This window comes from Fundulus heteroclitus, chromosome 12 (genome assembly GCF_011125445.2).
Source record: "Fundulus heteroclitus isolate FHET01 chromosome 12, MU-UCD_Fhet_4.1, whole genome shotgun sequence".
NCBI classification, from domain to species: Eukaryota; Metazoa; Chordata; class Actinopteri; order Cyprinodontiformes; family Fundulidae; genus Fundulus; species Fundulus heteroclitus.
Genome location: NC_046372.1, coordinates 8,025,505 through 8,047,303, shown reverse-complemented (window position 1 = coordinate 8,047,303; position 21,799 = coordinate 8,025,505). Strand labels below are relative to the sequence as shown.

At 37.6% G+C, this 21,799-nt stretch overlaps 1 protein-coding gene across 2 annotated transcripts in view; it reads left to right on the top strand.

Annotated features, from left to right (window-relative positions):
* fancc (FA complementation group C) overlaps nt 1-21,799 on the top strand; it is a 47,953-nt gene that overhangs the window by 6,621 nt on the left and 19,533 nt on the right. For both annotated transcript variants that reach the window (XM_021320258.2, XM_036143875.1), the window contains exons 3-8: nt 2,887-2,974; nt 3,100-3,194; nt 14,392-14,499; nt 14,589-14,644; nt 15,296-15,460; nt 18,143-18,296. In XM_021320258.2, the coding sequence (XP_021175933.2) occupies nt 2,887-2,974; nt 3,100-3,194; nt 14,392-14,499; nt 14,589-14,644; nt 15,296-15,460; nt 18,143-18,296 (666 nt within the window). The remainder of the gene's footprint in view (nt 1-2,886; nt 2,975-3,099; nt 3,195-14,391; nt 14,500-14,588; nt 14,645-15,295; nt 15,461-18,142; nt 18,297-21,799) is intronic.

Sequence of the window (21,799 nt, the reverse complement as noted above, 5' to 3'; positions counted from 1 at the left end):
GTATTCCTGTGCTGTATTTTCTAAATGCAATTACCAGTTACTTTGCTATTACAATCTTTACTATCAATCTTTACTTGCTATCTTTATACAGTATATGAGTCCCCCAAGTGGTCAAATAAGTATTAGCTGAATTGAGCTGAAAATAGGTGCAAACACCCCGCTGTTGGTACCACTGGAACCACGCAGCATGCCGAGGTGAATTAATCTTCATCAGTGGCGACAGACAGTCTGCATGATGTTAAGTGAATTTATTATCAAATCATTGTCCATTCATACATATATCCCTCTAGTTTCTAACGCCGAAGCCACAGACTTTTTTTGACACATCTAAAAAAGTGAAGAAGGCCTGGCTTTGTTGCCGATCAAGTTGTATAAGCTACAATACAAGACGCCTCGAAATACCATGGTGGAGGGTTATTTACCCAACTGTGTAGTTTCGGATGCCATTGAAACGCAAGACAAATACGCAAGATTGTAATAGGAGGTTTTACAGGTTTACGTCACACTGACTTGAGTTTCAAATCTTCACCTATTAGGCAGAGCTGCAGCCATTTGATTAATGCAGCTTTGAGTTAATTAATACACAAATAGGACTATTAAACATGCCAAGGCTCAAACGGTAGTTCGTGCGCTGGAAGGGTCCTGCTAACAGAAGCTGTTCTGTGTGATGCTGGGGCCGTGTGTGTCTGCCTGGCAGCACTGCAATGTTTAGTTAGTCAGGTAACAGCCGCACTGGGACCTTGAGCGCTAACCTAATGTATCCCCGTATCAGGTCCAGCAAAATCTGGGAAGAGGGCCGAGAACAGGAGGGCCGCAGTACTTTGAGATTCCTGGATTTTTCTGCTCGGATCTTTTTTCCCCTTCTTCTTACAGCTCACCAACTCACGTTTCATAAGCTTTTTTTTTTTTTCTTCCTCCAGCTTTAGTTCTAATTTTCCAGCAAAATCTTCAATATATTCTGTTGGTTTCATAATCAGATTGTTCTCAGAAGTTATATTTCGACTTCTCCACACCAAATGTTTCACTGAAATATTTAGTTAATTGTTAAAATTAGTATTTATTGTGTCTATTTATGTCAGTATGTTTTTGGCTTTGTGTAATGCAGACGGGTCAGTATGTGCAGGGTTATGGAGCACATGGAAAGAAACAGTATCATATAGCTTAATTCCATTGAAATAATTTTTTTCCCCTGGCAATAGGCTCATAAAAGAGCAGCTGAGGATAGTCTGCATCTGCACCTTTGATAACTTTACGGCTTTCATGTGGCTTATGGCCCGTTATGTGAAATAATCTTATTGCTAATTTCCAGGTTCTTTACATGTTTAGAACAGGTGACGATGAACGGACAAATTTGCATAAACTGATGCCTCCTTTTTTACGATGAAGTAACGTAGCAGTGGATATTTTAGATGGGTATTGATTTTTCTTGTAGCTGAGGTATGTATTTCTTTGTTTTTAGGTTTAACATAGAAATATGCTCGGGCTAGTTTCACATCAGCAGTGGTTGGTGCTCTACTCTGATTCAGAACATTGTTTTTGTTGTGAGAACGGAGGATGGATTTATATGGGTTTCAAGCTGATGACAGTGTCTAGTTAACCTAGTCAGAAAGATTTGGTATTATAATTTTTCAGGTCTGGACTAATAGAAAAAGAAAATAAAGTAGGGAAATCTTTTTTTGGATTTCCCGAAGTTATTGCTTGTGTTGAATCTGGTCATCCATCTATCAGTCCACCCAGCCATTCACTTACAGTCTCGGATTTTGCAGGCTTACTGGTAAAAGCCACTGTAGAAACGTTAGCCGTAAATTCATGGGGTTTGTTTCTATATATACTTAAAAAAAACTGCAAGTTTTTTACAAAAGAATAAAGAACGCGTAGTCTCTGAACTCTTTGAAGGGGGCAGAGTGTTCCTGGGTCTGCGTTTGTGATTGGTTTGGAGGACAAAATGACTTTTAACATAGGCTAGAATGCAAAAAGAAACTGTTGTTCTACTGAACTTTTTACTGACCCTTTTTTTCTATTGCATCACATATCTATCGATCAAAATATATTATTGAATTATCTGCTCAAATGTAGTGCCACCTATACCTTTAAAAAAACGGAAGCTTATATAAAATGGATTCTCGTGTTGTTTCCCCATGTCCAACTTGTCTCATTTTAGCCTTTAGAGCATTCGTCTGCATGAACTGCTTTGTTACAAAGCAACTTTTAAATACATGCTAGGCACAAATGCAACATTCACAAAGAATCTTTCTCTGATTGGGTCTTACTTCACCAATTCCTTTACTGTCATCTATAAACATATTCCATTAGGCTCCTTGGCCAGTATGTAATCAGTCACTTCTGTCAAAGAATGTCTGGTTGTAATCACAACAACATACACGGTCATAATTAGAGACAGTGCTGGCGAGGCTTTGATGCCAATTGTGCCCCAGTAGTTCGCTCGTAATTGCTTTCTTTTGTGATGGCTTATTCTTATAGGCATTCTTTCACTCATGGAGCATGCAACAGTTTCTATTGTAAATGAGCATTCCTTTTCTGTTGCATCAGCAACATACACACACACAAAGCATTTACCATAGACTATTCAGCAATTGGGAGGCCAAATGTGAGGGCAGCGTAACCCATAGAAATGGTGTTGTTGCAGACAATAGTTGGGGTATTTAGGTTCTATTTAAACTCTGCTTGACCCACCATTATAATTCCCATTAGTAGTGATCTCATCTTCTCAAATTAGTCAAGTTAGTCTTTCACCGTCATACATTGATGCTCTTTAAATCTACAGGCCTTAAGTGTTTTTTTTTCACATAGATGCAGTTGTTTAAAACTGCTTATATGTAATATGTGTTATTTCTTTAATTTCTTTTTTTATTCTGTTTTTCTTAGAGCTCCACAGCGGAGACCATGAAAAGGCTTCCCCTATTAGGCCAGTTTTTAGGCCGGCTGTGCTGGAACCCTCATGTCACTGCAGAAGGTGAATGTACATTTTGGATATTCCTTTTTTTTTTGTGGCTTTTTCAAAAGCCTAATAACAGACAGAAACAAGAAATGTAGAAATGAGCCTAAAAAAAAGCGAGTAATGTTATGTTTGCCCTGCAGGTGAAAGTAGAGGACTTCTCTTTCAGTGTCTCTGGGCACTGTACTCAGAGCATCCAAGTAATGCAGTGGAAAGAGAAGCCAACCAGTGGATACGGGTAGGAACCGGGCTTTCTAAAATGTTTCTGTTAAATCAGAATGCAGGTGAAATTATTCATTAATATATTTTAGTATCAGAATAATGCAGGAGTTTCAATAATCAATATTCAGTTGGTTGAACCTGCTTTCGTACAATTTAAACAAGTTGTACCATTTTTAATTGCACTTACATATTTATTATGGACATTGTGGTCGCTAGAAGGTAAGCGGTGCAGCCAAATGGAATTTCCTTATGTTTTACAATGACAATAAAGGACTATTCTTCTGCTTCTCTTCTTCAGTAGGATAATTTTCTAAAATGTACAAATATTGTTACACTGTAGCAGCTGTAGAACAACTATTAAAATGAAAGTACTTCATAAACCTTCTCAGGAATATTACATAAAAAGTTTGTCTTTTGAAAGCCGATTTCACTCAGAAGGCCTTCATAGACTATTTTTATACTAAAACCTAACCTAAAATGAGAATAAATAAGTATTGTGTGCATTTGGGTTGTAAACTGCAAGATTAAGTAAAAATCTGTCTGACTGTGTAGCACTCATAATTGTTTTCTTAGTGCTAAAGAAACCCTAACAGATTTTACTTTTACAAGTGGAGCATTACTGCTTTTGCTGTAGTGCTCTGCTTGATACTTATGCAAAAGATTTTATTGCCATTATTTTGGGACAAATTCGATGGACACCAAAACTGAAATGTGAAAGAGAAAGAAAGGAAGAGAGAAAGATGAGGCAAAACATTAAACGGGACAAAAGGTGACAAAAATAGAGCAGAGGAAAAAGGGTGTTCAAGATAACAACCTCAGAGTCTGCTTCTACACCCGCAGAAAGAGATGTAGAAAGAGCAAGAAAACAATCTGTTTTATTTTTTGGAAGAAAACAAACAGAAAAACTGTTACAGGTACAAACAACCAGCTGCCATGATAACAGTACGGAAAATATGCAGTGTTATTTAATACAAGATGTATTTAATGGCAGCCAAAGCTAATTATAGAGTTTATCTGTGTAGACGTATCTGTAAGCACCTGGATGTGAGAGTGCACTTGTATATGTAAGGTTTCTCCATAAGAAAAATATTAATTAGTGGATGTGAGGAACCGGGGCAGCGAGAGAGACACCAAGGAGACCAGAGTCCCAGACGTCCAAAAAGGGCCCCCAGAGCGCTGGAGCCCAAAGAGGACCAACACATGGATAGCTGCCTCCCCTTTCCCAACCTAAAGCCCACACACGCAAACGCTCATAACCAGACACTCAATCTAGCATTACACAAGAATGGACACTGGACACACACTTACACTCACCACACACATTCTATACGTCCATGTCCAGTAAACCAGACCCGGGTGGTGATCCCCTTCACCAGGGTGGAGGAGAGCAGACCACCTGAGCCACAAGCCAAGACCAGGGCCGAGAACTACCCTAATTGCTACTACTGTCTGTGGATGTGTAGTGAAAGACAGGAGAGTGGCATGAAAAATGGATAAAATGTGACATGACTGCTCAGACTACGTATCCAAATTAGTATCCCTTATGGAAGTGGCCAAAATCAGATTTTTTGGGTGAGTGAAAAGATTTGAATTGGGCCATTCACACTGCTGTGAAAAAGACTGATACGAGTCACATACAGTGAGGAAAATAAGTATTTGAACACCCTGCAACTTTGCAAGTTCTCTCACTTAGAAATTATGGAGGGATCTAAAATTTTCATCTTAGGTGTATTGAGGGCCAGAATGTTTGCAGGTTTTCAAATATTTATTTGCAGCAGTAACACAAAATATATATTAAAAAACCATACAAAAAAATCATAAATTGTGATTTCTGGATTTAAAAAACAAAACAAAACATTTTTTTAGACTATGTCTCTTACAGGGGACATGCACCTAGTGTTGTATATAGTAATGAGGAAGAAGAAAGTGCAAGCAGCAGCTCTTAACATTTTAAGTAACATTTTTAAAATAGTTACTTAAAAACACAAGTTTAGGCATTAGAACCTCAGTGTGACCAACTCAGACTTGTGAATGATTCCTTTTCACAACACTCGTCTAGCTCTGCAAAGAATGAAATTATTATGCACTAAAGTTGTCTGGAAACTAAAATTTCAAACTCGATACTGATGCTAAGAAAAAAACTCTTTTTTTTATTACCGCAGTAACATTTTTGGAAGGCACCGGGTTATTTCTGTTTAAGAACAAAAATCTAATTATTTACAATGTGTCAAACTTTAAATCTTGTGTAAAGGTTTAAAAGAATTACACTTTTAAAAGCCTGTTCACAAGCTACACACAAAGAGAAAAGGTAAAGCTGGAAAAGATGGTGACAAAATCTCTTGACTGTTTAGCCTTTATAGATATTGCATTACTTGTGGTGAATTGTGCGTAACTGTATATTCTTTCAGATCTTTTTCAAATGGCAATTTTCATTACACTGGACCGGGTCATTTTATTGTTTGTGTTCTGGAAGACTTGACATAAAGATTACTTGGCAATAAAACATTTTTAACAAAAAAAAAAAAATCTTTTGAATAATTCTTTTTTGACAGTCTTTCGACCGCTAAAGAGATTTTCTGTCTCATTTATTTTAATAGGGGTGTGCTTTCCATCCCTCTCTCTTTCCCATCCAATCGCATATAATGAATGAAGTAGATTGTGTCTCTCTTGGTCTTAGTCTGCATAGCCTCCAACTATGTTTCACATTTTAAAGTCAAATTAAAAGTGACTGTTTCACGGCCTCTTGTCATCATCGAAGAATCCGCCTTTATATTACTGTTAGTCAGCAAAGCTCTCTGTGTGTTCTGTACGCGAGCGCAGAGGGGAGGGAAAGAGACGAGAGGGAAGAAAAGCTTCTGCCATTTTCAACTCTGAGAGGGTTCACACAGATGGCTCATGATAAACAATGTGAAACCTTCACATTTTTGCCAGATTAACTGTGTGTTTGTATTCTTTTGATTAATTTCCCATCTAATAAAACATCTCGCTAATTAAAACAGTGCCTAGAAAGTAAACCTTGAATTTTGCCAGATGGTCTTTGACCTGTTGGAGGGGAAGCCGAGTGCATGCGAGTGCTGTGTTGTCTGCATCTGTGTCCTTGCAGTTCTATGTGTGGACACGTGTTTTGTATAGGATAAGCTAGCCGAATGTACACGAGTGTTCAAGGTAGGGCAAGGAGAATATTTAGAAGAGCTTCAGATTTTTTATTTTTTTATGAATTATGTTTATTAGGCATTTTTGAACGTTTATACAAAAACAAAAAAGAAAATAACATTAACAGGGCAAAACTTATACAGCACAGATACAGAAAACAAAACAAAATCAAAAACGGAGGCATGTACATAAATTACAGCTTCATATAAGAAACAGCCAATTTATACATACACGTCATTCAGATTCACATTACTGGTTTTTTATTTGTGAAATTTTGAAGTATTCAAGAATACGTTTCCATCTTTTTTTAAAGAGCTTCAGATTTTAGAGAGGGTGCAATTATGTTGTGATAACCTGAGTGGAATATAGAGTACCTTGCAAAAGTGTTCATACTCTTCAACTTTTTCTTGTTTTGTCAAGTCAAAACCACAAACTTGAAAGCATTTTACTGGACTGCGATTGATCAACACAAAGTAGTCCACAATTATGAAGTGGAAGATAAATGATGCAATGCTTTTTATTTTTTTATTTACAATAAAAACATTTACAATTCATAAAAATGCACGTTGTTTCATGCTTATTTTCTGGCAGTTAATCTAGCTGAGACACTTTCTAATTATCAGAATAAAAGTACTTCCTGGTCTGGTCATTCAAACGTTCAACATTCACTCACTACACATATGTTTTAATCTACAGCGTACATTGAAACCTGTTCACCATGTAGCCTTGTAAACAATGTGTTTAAATGTAGATTTAGAACATGGTTTCCTTTTAGTATTAAACCATTTCCCATCTTGAGTCTATATAGTGTGCTATGTAGTGAAGGAGCGGATAGCGATACAAGACTTACAGTGTTATAGACGGATGACGTGGTATTCTTTGGATATGTATTTTATTTATTTTAGTCATTGGAAAATTTGGTCTTGGTTTTGATTTGGGGGATACATGATGTGAACATCTCTGCAGCTCCTCCAGAGTTGCTGTGGACCTTCTGATTGCTTCTCTGGTTAATGCTCTGCTTGGCTTGCTGGTCAGTTTACTTGGTTGGTCATGACTTGAGTAATTGGTTGCAGTAAATAGGGCTGGATGATGGAGGAAAAAAAGCATGTCAATAAAGACAGAAATCATGTTGATCGATATCGATAATTATCAACAAATTCAAAACATATATTTTAAGTGCAGCCCTGGCCATTTTATGGTGTTGCTCAGCGACCTATTTTTAGATACAGAACACACAAACACTGAATTCAAACGCAATCCTTTTTTCAACGCAGGTTCTCTGAACTCTTTGAAGGGAGCGGAGCTTGGTTCTTTTAGTATTAACCTACATGGGTAGAATGTAAAAGAGAGGAAAACTTATGCTATTGAACTTTTATTGACCCTTTTTTTATCATCAATATAAGTCTATCGATCAATATATATTATTGAATTATTGTCCAGCCCTAGCACTAAATTTTATTCAGGAGTATTAGAATAGATGTGGCTGAGTACAAATGTGGGCCACATTTTTTGGGGGGTAGTTTTATGATCTTATAAAGTAGTACGAGATTTTAGCAGATTCTATAACACTTTGTGGAATAAGCTCCCACGCAGGTTCTCTGCATTTTCCTTCTTTTGTCTTCCATTTACCACCAATGATGCGAATGACGAGAAGCACAGCAAAACCTTTTAACCACATCTTAGCTTGTCTGTCTGGCAGAGCAGAGGAATGGTTTTAGGTCATATATGTGTCCTACTTGTCTCCGTGTCTCCACTGGGCTGGCTGTCTTGGAATGTGAAGCAAAGCCTGTTTTTTGTTATCCTTGTCTGATCACGCTCCCCAACATTGCATTCTTACTTCCTTTGTAATAAACTGATTGTCTGCTGCTATGTGGCACCCAAATGCTTTGTTCATGTGCCTTCAGATCATTTTGAGAATTTAATGAAGTATCTTTCTTTAGCTGGGATATCTAGGCAGCCTCGTTTCTCTCAGTTGATACATATAGTGTGTACAGTATCTGTCTTTTCTGTTGTGAGCCTTTGCCTCAGCTGCCTGTCTCTCTCTGCTCCACATCTGAGCTTTCACATTGGGTTTGATGAATTCTGGGGTATAGCCACAAAGCTCCCGGCTGATAGTCATTACTCAGTTGGCCTGTGTCTCAACATCCTGCACAAGTAAAAAGACCTCACAGTAATGCAGTAACATGACAGGATCTTTGTGGAGATGAGAGTAAGGGAAAAAGGACACGGAGGCTTAATTTTAGATGGCCTGACAATCACCTAAACGAGAGCTTAATCTGTGACCTATACCATCTTTAACAATGCAAACGCTGTGAGCCACAAATATGCCCTGAGAAAAATGTAGCCACTTTATGTATTTATAGCTGATTTATTCTCTTTAAGTTTGTACTGTTTTAATATAAAGAGGAATTGCCTTCCATTTTTATTTTATTATTTTTAATTGTGATAAAATTAACTTTAGGGTTCCAAGTAGCTGAGTGATTTCCCTCTGTCTTCATGTTCGTCTTGTTGTAGGTTGCAAGGTTCCGGGTCATGTTCTGCCCTCTACACACCCAGATTCAACCGTAAATGGTCAATGCAAAGTGCCTCATGAATGTTAAGGTACATTTGAATGAGCCAGCGGATCATTAATTTGCGGTTAATGGCAACCATTGAGAAATGAGCAAAGAAACTGTGGAAAAATGTTCCAGAAATGTGTAAATCAGAGGTTTGTTGTCCACATTAAAATAATTTGTTACAATGTGAATCTTATTGCTGTCGTAAATGTCGGATGAAATTTCAACATCTGGTTAAAATTCCTCTCATCTTGGAGGAAGCTCTGTATGCGGATTGAGGAAAGAGGAGGCCAGGAGGGATGAGGGTACTCCCCCCATCCGCCACACCACCAACGTGTAGCGCTTTAGGGCTAGGTGGTGACTGCTGCCCAATAATAGCACCACAGAATTAGGTACAGCCACGAGCTGTACGGCTTGTGTGTGAATAGAAAACCTGGACAAAATACTTAGTCTCAAATATATATTGAATAATTACCAGTTATATACTTCTTCCAGAAATATGAGGTATATAATATATAATAATAATATAGCCTATATATTATATAATTATTGTTATAATTAAATATAGAAAGGTATAATTAATAACAAAATTCAGAAATGCAAAAAAACAACAAAAGCATCAATTTGATACAGTTTTCAGTTTGATACAAGATGTTTATTTCCCTTGTGTATGAATTCACTTAGTTTTGTTTTTTACCGTTATCCATGAGAAAACCAAAATGTTTATTGAAATCAAATTTGTAGGTCCAGAGGAAAAAATATGGACAACGCAACAGTGAATGGGTAGTGAATGGTGGTTTACAATATTTGCGATAGGGAAACCCAACAACAACAAAAAATCTGACTGGTGAGTAGAGGGTTATCTAAGGGAATGAGAAGGTAGTCCATGCAGTTATGAGTGTTGAATCGATGAGCATAAGGTTATAAATGCTACAGAGAGGGTGTCCATAGAGTTGTTGTAGTTTTAAGGTATTCAAATCAGCGTTAACACCACAGACGCATCAAACTCCACCACTGGCATTTTAGAAAGCCGATGGCATGAGCGGTAAAAAAAAATGTGCCTCCCAGGCGCTCTGCAGTTTGGGAAATGGTTTGGAAGCGACGTATTAGCCAGTCATCATCATAAACCAGGAAATCTTTGATCCCTGAAAAACTGTGCTCCCTCCTAATTCTCCCATTTGCAATGTCGTCCAGCAGTGCCGGATGCACCATGCAGCATTACATGAGTGTCACCATGGTATGTAAATGTTCAATTAAACAATTAAAGTAATCGCCTCACACCTGGTCACAATTTATGTGAAAATTTGTGTTACACAAACCCTGATCATCGAGGAGAGGAATGCAATGGTAGAAAACTCTCACGAATGCAGACTCACGCAAATGTAGACTCACCTGAATGTAAGAGCATAACTCCATCCCAGACAAATTCTAAAAAATGGCATCAAGGTGGGCAGAGCCAAGAGATCGTCGCGGCTACGGCTACTTGTGGGAATGATCGGTGTGGGTTAAAACGGGGCTGTGGTCAGGATGAGGGAAAGTGACATGTTGAAACATGGCGTGACCAAGGCGACACTGGCGGTTCCACCACGGATCGGTCTTTTGAGGTGGAGGATTTTTTTTTACCCCCTCTTCACAGGAGGTTGAGCTAGGTTTAGTGGAGCACAGTGGACCTGAATGTTATCAGCTCAAGCTGCTGGGTCAAGGTGCTGACTCAGTCATGCCTAGAGCTGGCATTGCCAAGACAGTGGCACTTTCACAGTGGCCATTAACATTGGCTAATGTTCAAAGCAGTAGCAAACACTAAACGCCATTGATCAATGCCTTCAAATCTGAGGCCATGGTCTTGACCTGGAAAAGGGTAGAGTGCCTTCTCCGGGTCGGGGAGTTACAATTACAATTTCCTTATATTAGGTAAGTAGTACCCTAACCCTACACAACAGGTCACATACTTTACATTTATGCAAGGTCATAATATTCTTTTAAATGTCTCAAATTTTTTATTTATTTTTTTAACAAGAATTATATAATAGCTAAAATTGCATCCTCAATAACTTTTGCTGAGCTCAGAAGATACCATAAGAAGGTCATGTGGTCAGGTAACCTGGATGTAAAAGTATACGTCACTTGCCAACGTTCGAAAACATTCATCCAAGTCGGTAAAGGTATATGTCCTTGCTAATGCTATTAATTAAATATAAATTGGCTTGTTCCTTAATTTTACTAACATTGATATAAAAAAAAGTTTAAAAAAAAGTAAAAAAAAAAAATAAAAAACTGCCTTCAACTTCAGTTGTGCTCACTTTGTGTTGAAATATCACCCAGAATCCATTGAAGTCTGTGGTCGTAACAGACAAAACATGAAAACGTTTCTGGAGTATGAACACTTTTGAAAGGAAATGTGTGTTAACTGTGCATAAAAAGAAATATACAACCGGGCTGGATTATTTTTTTCTGAACATAACTAGCACTTAACATTTATTTTTTTGGGGGATATGTGGGCTAACTCTATATAGCCCCTCCATTGTTAGTGGGTGCTGTACAAATACTGGATGGGCATTTAGATTTATTGCACCAAGTTTGAGGTCGCGTTGGTTCTAAATCAGTGCTTTTAGAAATCCAAATTCTTTATTTGTGCTCTTCCCGCAGATTTAATCTTCCCTTTTTTTGTCTCTGCTGTTTTGACCATCTGAGGCTATACTTAAGTCTGTCATTGGTTTTTCAATCATGGTGTAGTAATTGTTAACAGACACCCATCAAACACAACCCAAGCCTTTGCCTCATGCGTTGTTGTTTTTTTTCTTACATCCTCTGTTTTAATTTTAGATTTATGGAGGGATCATTTCTATGGCAGTAACTTTTCCCCAAAACCGATTCAAGTTGCTTTTTTCTGTGTGAGAAAGATGTCTTTTGACCTAAAGTATTTGCCACCCATCTATCTTTCTGTTCCTTGTCCCATTCCTCTGGTGACCACACACTTTTTTCCCCCCATTCAAAATGCAGCCATCACAGGGCTTTTCAGTGTCTGATACCCTAACCAATCCTTCTTTACTTCCCATCCCCTGTCCCCACTGTGCCTTTTTACCAACTGTGGGTTGAGTGTGATTGGTTTTGTATGTACTAAATGTGCCGGGTTTGAGGGCTCTCAGATGGTAGTGATTGGGGTGGTTTTTGTGAGACTATGTGGAGGGTAAGCATCTTAGCGTGCTGCAGAGCAAGGCCAAAGAAACCACAGGGCTGCACCAACAGCTCTGCAGCACCTCTTTAAGTTTCCTTAAATCTCTCTTTTTATGCACATTGAACATCTCACAACATGTTTTCTTTTTTATCTTACTTTTACCCTGACGTTTCAAAGCAGTTAATATTTTTTTTTCTGCTTTAGTGATCCGTGTGTCTGTTTTGGTGCTTACTCAAGATGTCAGATTTTGGGTATTCGGTGTTCGGCAGCTTGCATTAGTCAACTTTCTGTGGTTATATTGAAAGGGTCGTTTCAAAAGGCTTGAAAGTGTCTTTGATTTATTGCTTTTTTGCTTTTGTGAACATCTGAATTAAAGTCTGAAAAGGAAACTCCACATTCCTTTGCAATGTTCATTATATCACTAGTTATACTAATTGTGTTGTCTTTTAATCAAGTCAGCTTGTCGCAAAATGTTGTTGTTTCACAACATACATGTTTCGTATTTATGTAAATCGTGTTTAACCAGTAAGGGACTCCCTTTTGAGGGTTTTCTGGGCACATCCCACTGGTAGGGCTGGGCAATATATCGCAAATTTATTGTCATCGCCATATGCATATTGCAAAGAATCCCCTGGAGAGCAAAAAGTGTTAGCTTATTATTAAGCGTCCTGCATTCGGGCGGGAGGGATATTTCAGCTGCTTATACTCTGTCTGTAGTGCAAGCAGGACTTTTGCTACCGTCTCAAGCATTCTTGGGACTACGGAAAGCGCAGAGGGTAAAAAAAAAAAAACAGTCACTAGAGCTGTAGGGAAAAACACATTAGGGAACGGTGTGTGTTTTGACGTGCGATTAACACTGACAAAAAAAACTGTAGGCATTATGGTCTAACAAAGTTAACGCATTAACAATGCATTAAAATTGACAGCCCTAATTAGTACTTAATCTAATTTTGGAAAAATATATGCATTACCAATTATCTTTCATTTAAGTTTGATGTCGGCAGATAATCTCAAGACCACTTTGGGTTGCATGACCCACAGGGGGTCTTGGCCCATTCTTTGGCAACCACTGTTTTAAAAGACTAAGGTCAACAAACGGATCTTTTTAGAAGATCTAAACTAAAAGATGAAGGTGATATAACCTTGCCTGCAAGTTGAATTCTCACGGTATTTGTGTGTTCACAAACACACAGGAATTCATTGTGTCCCACTCCCGCCTCAATCGATCGAGAAGCAACCCAGCCTGAGTTGGTCAGTCACGTTGCCGAGCCCATAGCTGAACCAAAATAAACATGGCAGCGGACGCATGTGTCGCTGCTGCTATCACGTCTGTTTTGTCAGAAGCCAAGATTTCATCTTTGAAAGAAGAACAGCAGGAAGTGCTTGGTGCACTTAAAATCCTTAAATTTTCTAAAAAAAAAAAATTATGTTGCGCCTCATAATCCGGTACGCCTTACTTATGATTACCGTTGTGCTTACTTAACGATTTTATTTGGTACAATGCGCTCAAAAAAAATCTGTTAAAATGTGTAATTACGACTTTGGTTAGCAATTAAGCCGCTCCGCTCAATGGCTATTCAGAGCAGTACGATACACTGTGTCACTACCTGATAGCACCCCTGAGCTGTCTGCAAGACTGCCTGACTGTAATGTCAAAACTAGAACTGCATTCATTAACTCCGCCCGGAGTATGCGTTAGCAACAATAAACCTAGTAAGTTAATTCAATATAAAAGTTACGTTTATTTTGTTAGAAACAGGGCAGTGTAGTCCAACTACACTACTGTACTACTCACACTTGGGAGTATTTAATGCGCCTTGTAATCCGGTGTGCCTTATGGTCCGATTGTGCTGTTTTGTTTCAACGTCATTGCTTTGCAGCATTTGTTCTTTAGATTACTGTATAAATTAGGTTGCCATTGGCCACTTCCATACCTTCTTAACATGAACTGAGCAGATTGCTTTCTTTCATTAAAATCAACATTGTTCACAGATGAGTATGGGGTAGATTTATTAGTCTTTTGTATCAAGACTATCATGAGGCCCCCCCTAAAATATTCTTGTAAAACACCAAGGGCTTTCTGTTACAAAGAATGCTAATTTCTGCAGCTCCTCATATGCTGTCCATACATACATGCTCACTTACAGGAATACCTTTTCTCCACTCATGTGTTTCAAATGATGTGAGTCATCTGATTTTCCAGTAACATGTGTAAGTCACATACACTTATACTTTGCTGCAATGAAACTTTGGGTTTTGGTTAATTGCTTTTACTACGTTCACAAAGTTCCAAACCTCTGCTGCAAATGGTTTCATCTGCTCTGCCACAGAAAGTCCTGTGTCAGCTGGCTACAGAGGAAGAGGATGGTGCTGCCCTTGCACTGATGAAGCATTTAGGTGTGCCAAGCAAAGAATACCACCTAAAAGTGCTCAAAAAGGTATTTTGTGTTACTTCTTCTGTTTAAAAATATGCTTGCGTTGCATTTTTATTTCCTTTGACTTCATTTTTTTTTTTTAAACATTTCAGATGGTGACAATAATGCAGGAAAACATCGGAAACAATCAGTGCAGCAGAACTCAGGGGTAAATAAAATTCACATTTAAACAAACTCTACTTAAGCATACATTTTTTTCTGACTCTTAAATGATTGTGAAATTCTCTTGACTGATTGTGAAATTGCAAGACATTTTCTAAATCCTGATAGTTTTATGTTTAGAAAAAGATTACCTTCACATATCTGTTAAAATTGGTTCACTCAGCAGCAGTGCATCATATTCCCGCAATTGTAAGCTTTTGTCAAAAGCTCCCACAATTTGTTATACGTTTTGTGAATTGTTATAATACTTGATACATTTATTAAAATTATATTAATTCAGTTCAGAAATACACAACTGGCATTCTTTAAAAGATCCCTTTTGAGACTTAAAAGTGTTTTTAGCATGTATGTGTCATTCTTACTATCTGAATCTTAAGTTAGGATCTCTTCTCTATCAATACTTGCAATAAACAGCAAATAAACACTATAGATTTGTGCAATAAAAATATGACTTAAAGGACATCTCAACAGCAAAGATTAGAGAGTGTCTTCTTAAGAATTTGTTTTCTGAATGAAAAACCAAGTTATGCATTTCTACACAAATCTCAGTAAACGTTAACTCTAATCATCACCTGTTATTGTTTGCTCTCTGCAGTATTACAAGTTATTTATTTCATTTTCCAACTACTCCACATAGGTGTTCATGTGGCAGTATTCGGGCTGCATCAGAGGCTTGTGTGCCTCTCATCACATGTCCTGAAGCATCGCCTCTTATTGGCGCTTTGCTGCAACAGCCAGTGACTTGCTTCAGAGATGGTCTGAGTGAAAACTTCCTCGATGCCCTACACTCTGCCTACTCAAGGTACTGAAAACACTTAAAGTATTTTTAAGGCGTGCTTCCGTGTTTTAGTAATATATGCTAAATATATCAGTGGAGTGTTATATTGTGCTATCAAGAATAATTGCAGTGTTGCAGTTCTAACAATGATGTAAAATCTTAATTACTGGAAAAGCTGCCAGATTGTCTGAAATGCAATAAATGTCAGAAAAACAAAAATGTCAAATTATTTAATCACTGGAAAATAATTAATTGTGCTTAACACATTGTGTTTATGAGGAAAATATTTGAACACTCCAATGTCTATTAGCTGGTCTTACCTCTTCTGGTTGAAATAAAGGCAGTAAAATTCTTCTTCTAGTCATCTGCCAGTCTCTGACGTCAGTCTGTAGAAAGTTTGACCCACTTCTCACTTTGAGCTACAGGACTGTCTCAGAAAATTAGAATATCGTGAAAAAGTATACTAGTAGGCTATTCAACTAATCACTTGAATCGTCTAATTAACTCGAAACACCTGCAAGGGTTTCCTGAGCCTTGAAAAACACTCAGCTTGGTTCAGTAAACTAAATCACAAGTATGGGGAAGACTGCTGATCTGACTGCTGTCCAGAAGACCATCATTGACACCCTCCATCAGGATGGTAAGACACAAAGAAATTTCTCAAAGAGCAGGCTGTTCACAGAGTGCAGTTTCAAAGCACATTCACAAAAAGTGTGTTGGAAGGGGGAAATGTGGCAGGAAACGCAGCACAACCAAGATCTGGCACCTGCCCACAGTGCCAAAACCACCAGTAACTGGTGTACTGACCATGGCATTACTGTCCTTGATTGGCCTGCCAATTCCCCTGACCTGAACCCCATAGAGAATTTGTGGGGTATTGTGAAGAAGAAGCTGAAAGACACCAGACCCAACAATGCAAATGAGCTAAAGGCCGCTATTGAAGCATCCTGGGCATCCATAACACCTCAGCAATGCCACAGGCTGATTGCCTCCATGCCACGCCGCATTGATGCAGTAATCTGTGCAAAAGGATTCCCAACCAAGTACTGAGTGCATTAATGAACATTTTCAAATGTTTGATTTTTGTTTTGCTGTTATAATTTTTTTTTACTTGGTCTGAGGAAATATTCTAATATTTTGAGATAGGATTTTTGAGTTTTCTTCAGCTGTACGCCATAATCAGCGATATTAAAACAGTAAAAGGCTTGCGATATTTCAGTTGATTTGTAATGAATCCAGAATGTATGACATTTCATGTTTTTTAATTGCATTACAGAAAATAAAGAACTTTATCACAATATTCTAATTTTCTGAGACAGTCCTGTATAAGATGTTTGAGAGGTTTCGTGCATGCACAGTCGGTGTCAAGTCACCTAAAAATGTCTCAAAAGGATCAAGATCTGGGCTCTGGGCATTTTATTAATCCTCAGACTCTCCCTGGTAAATTTTCTACTAAGCTTTTGGTGTCTGTCATGTTGAAGGCCCACTTCTGCTTTGGCTTTAGTTTTTTTCACAGCTGGTCTCTTGTTTTTTCTTAAGTTTCCTCAAATAAACTGTATACTTTATGGTGGATGCTTTGATGATGACCTGGCCTGGTTCTGCTGCAGTGGAGCATCCCTGAACCATGAAACCTCCAAACATGTCCTCTGTTCTGATGTCCATATACTTCAGTTTTAGACTCCTGTCCAAAGAGAGTTATTCCAGAAGCTCCGCTCTTTGCCTACGTGCTCTTCCGTCTGACCATGCTTTTCTTGGACAGCAAAGGGTTCCTCTGCACACACCTACAGAGAAAGCCAAACTTGTGAAGTCTCATTCTGAAATAGATGCGGGTCATATCAACAGTAGCGAGGATTATTAGGAGCATCTTGCGGTCTTCTGTCAGGTTTCAGAATGTCATCCACTAGGGCTGTATTCTCCACGCAGTGCAATAGCTGATTTCAAATTCTTTTGAGACTTTTTCCAACCCCTTACCACATTCATAAGCTGCTACAATCATCTCTTGAAGGCCTCAGGCAGCTACTTGGGTCTCACCTTGTTTAAACATGGAAAAACCTTCATAATACAGAGTAATGCAGTTAAAAACCCATTGGCTCTCTGTAATTTTAGCCATTGTAAGTAGGAGTAAATTTGAGCGTGTCCTAATGTATTCCTTGCCAGAAATTTGATATTTTGTTATATTTTACTGAAACTTCAAAAGGTATTTTTGTTTAATTTTTGTAGTAAATAATATGTTTGCATTTTAGATAAATAATGGTAAATATTCCTGTTTAAATATGGCTGTCGCCCATTTTAAACCAGCCTATAAATCTGAAATATGTCTATTAATTTAAATCTTTATTTTTCAAGACATTAAAATATCTGGAACAAAGGAATCATCCCCATAATGTCAAATCAAGCTTTGTTTTAGTTACACTTAATTGTTCAGAAACTGATAAAATTATCAGATTTGTTTGTTGATTTGAAATGAAAAAAAAATATGGCTTCATATTTTTCTGAAATCATAAAATTGGTCAGTTTCTGTTTTTATATCTACTAGATAAATATGCAATCAGAAAATTCCTGGTGCCTTTGTTTATTCTTAGTTTGTTGCATGATCTATATTTCCTGGATAGCTTTTTGCCACCTGTATGCTAATTGTGACATTTTATAGATTTTAAAACATGATGGTAATTTGTTAGTGCTAATTCTTAAAAAACAAATTTCCAGACGTGTCCTGCCACTGGAGGAGCTGGCTGTCGTTTCTCTGTGGTATCACAGCCTGCCCAGCCTGGAGGAGGCTGTGCTCCGTCTGCTGGAGTCTGCTACTGCTGCAGGATCGACACCAAATAAGATCGAGGAACAAGTAACAAACTCGTTGTTGGTGGGTTCTCTTTTCTTTCTTTCTGTATGAGAAAACCATGTAAAATCACAGTCCTGGCAGATTACAAATCTGGCTTTATTTTTTCCAATATATTACAGAGGGCTTTGGAGTTTAGTTTTTTTCTTCAACATATATATGTAACTTTTTCTAAATGTAAACAGTCTGCAAATTACGATGTCTTACCTAGAGAAGGTTGCTTTCTGCAGTGGACTCTGAACTTCTGCTCTTTTTCAGTGCTTTTGTAACAGATTCACACTTTTTCCACAGCCACATTTAGCACATTTCCTGACACGTGGATAGTGGAGTGTGACACAAGCAGTGGTTGACGCTCTTTTTTTGTATGCCTCCGCTTTTGACCAATTAGTACAGATTATCATATGGTCTTTTTAAGGCAGAATTCAAAATGAAGCTTTTTTTTTTTTTAAAAACAGAATTTTGTTACAATCAAAAGTGTTTTGATTGTAACAAAACAACATAGTTTTAACAAACCTTTTGTGTTTTCCATTCCAAAATTATTAATAAAAAGGTGTTAAGCAATATTATACTGACTAGATTGAATACAGTATTTTTTCAAAGATAGTTAAATGTTTTACAGACATTTTTTTAACACAAAATGTGTAACGTTATTGATTTAGTTTTTATCTAAAATAGAAAAGCAACGATTATTCTAAATACAGCGAAAATGATTGGTTATAATATTGTGATTTGTAATATCTGTTATTTTATTTTAAAAAGTAGGCTTGGGCAGAAATCTAGCATACGACCATCTTATTTAGGAGTAGATTTTGTTTAAATATACATTGTAGTCGTTCTGTTTTTTATAAAGTAGCACAGACAGAACAAGCTAACATTAGCTGGTTAACTAAATCTGTGCGCCGACCACCAGCTGCTAGATTAGCCAGTAGCTGAAAAGAAATTCTGTTTTCGGGTCACCAACTGTTTTTAAGAGCGAAACCCTGATAATAGTAATAGGTGGCGCCATGACTGTCCCGTGTCTTTCACAACCAGAAATATTTGTAAAGAGGCTGAGTTTATCCCTCTTGTAACCAAAGGAAAATACTGCAGGTGATCAGCGCTGTGATCAAGCAACAGGTGGCGGGCAGGCAGTGCTGTGTTCTGTTCTCCGTACAGCCGGAGGAAACTCTGCTTACTGTGTCATCTCATGAAACGGACTTTAAACCGTGGGATGGAAACATTTAGTGGTTTTGAAACTGTAACATTTAAAATCTTTGGATAAATCATGATGTTGTAGATCGGGGGTCTTCAATTCCCGTCCTCGAGGTCCGATGTCCTGGAATTTCCAACACACCTCAATCAAATGGCTGAATTACCTCCTCAGTATGCAATCAAGTTCTTCATAATTATGCTAATGAGATGATTATTTGACTCAGGTGTGTTGACGCACAGACGCGCATAAAAGTGGCAGGACACCAGACCTCGAGGACTGGAATTGACCATCCCTATTTTAGATGTTTTGCTGCTCGAGTTAGATATGTTTTCTGAAGCATCATTTTATGCAAAGATATGTGATGTAAATGTTATATTCAGTTTAGAATTAGAAGTTTATTTGTCATTCATTGTATGGCTACAATCAAATCTTTTAGACGTAAGTATAGTAACGGCAAAAAGTATAAAATCCAAAAATCTTAAAACAACGTGGGCTGATACATAACATTCTACATGTGATCAGGTAGAGACTAGGAATATGTCACATCATTATACCATACACCTTAAACTGTAAACTAGCGTTCTCTGCTGTCTGATGATGTAACCTCTGACTCCTTCGATAAGCTGCTGAAATATTACTCTTGTTAAATTATTATTCTTTGTACACAGCGTGACTCATCTGCCTCAAATTAAAGAGTCTCACATGAGAAATCATTGCACACATCCATGCGCGTTCAGCTCCTCTTTGAAGCACTTTGTAAACTGAAACCAAAGCAGTGTAGATTTAATAAGTGGGGATCTTAGGAATGTTCCATTGTGTTTCATTTATTTAATTTTTTTTGGTGGGTCATCATTATTGAGTGCTTTGCCTGTCAGATCTATTTGGCTTTTGTTTTGCTTGAATCTCACATAATTTGGCGAGCTCTGGACCACATCTCACATCATTTGGCCGTGTGATATCATACTCACTATCGCTTAAACAGTTCAGTACGGCTCACTACATATAGCCTGGTGCTTTTTTTTATATATATATATTTTATCTTAGGATAGCCATCACTGATTTACAGTTTGTTACCCAAAGAGAGGCTGGCTTTACACCACAGATGCAAGTTGTTTTTCAGATTAACTTTTTAGTTATTGATAACAAGAATACTGTGAAGTAATTGCATTTGTCACATTGCTACACTAACATAGGTGTACTGATGCAAAATCTAAATAAAGCACACTTTCTGCATATTGTTTTTGCCAAACTTCTGTACATATCCATTATTCACACAAAGGTTATCGCTGGCATCTTGTTTAGCCACGTTGCTGATTGCGTGTTTTGGCAGTTACAAATGTCAGTCAACTTTAAGTGGGAAAGAAGAACTTACCTGCCTGTTGAACTAATCAAGCTCTGCTGCTCTTTTTGTCCAACAGTGATGGTCCACTTAAGCTGTGTATATCTCAGGGGGAACTGCACACTTTTTGTGTTTACGGGTAGTTCTCACAAATTAGGAGAGATTAAAATACACCAGTACATATTCATTTGGGTTAGTACCATTACGTATACAGAAATGAAACCTGTCGGATAAATCTGCTTGAATCTGTCGTTTTGAGTTTGGAGCAACTGTTACGTCGGAGCTTTAGTTTTATAAACATCCTAAGCAAGTAGAGAACAAAAAGAGAACCAGTGACTGTATACAGGGCAGCGAAAAAGAATTTGCCCATTTTTTTCCCTCTCATGTTCAAGGGTTTTAGTTAGCTAAACACATTTCTAATTTCTCAGACACAAATATAACTAAACACGATCAAATAAATCAGCAAAAATCACAACAGAAGAAATCTGTAAGGGGGCAAATACTTATTTTTTTTTTTTTTTTGTACAACACAGCAGGTATGGCATATTCTCTGAAAAACATTAGATTTTTGAATTTTTAACCATCTGGTCACGGGTAAGGCGGATCAAGCTGAAAACAATCCAGATCCTATCACCAACCTGTTTCTTGGTGCATCTAAAGTAGCCTTTCATTGCCACTGACTGCCAATATCATAAATACCATTACATATGTTTTGCTATGAAATTGTTTTGTGCTATTTATCCAATTACTGATATACAAAATACATTTTTATCTCGTAATTTTATAAATACCACATAGTCCCAATGACTATTTGATCTATTGCAATATGTTGTGAATATTCCCAAGTATATCGGAGATATCCAGATTAAGTTTTTGATTCTGCATCTCTAAATGTTAAGAAATTACTAGTAACAAAGAGGCTTTTGACCGCTGAAGGGAGAGTTGTTCCTTTTCATTATGAGTGATGATGTTGATTAGAGTCACAGCTAAATTCAT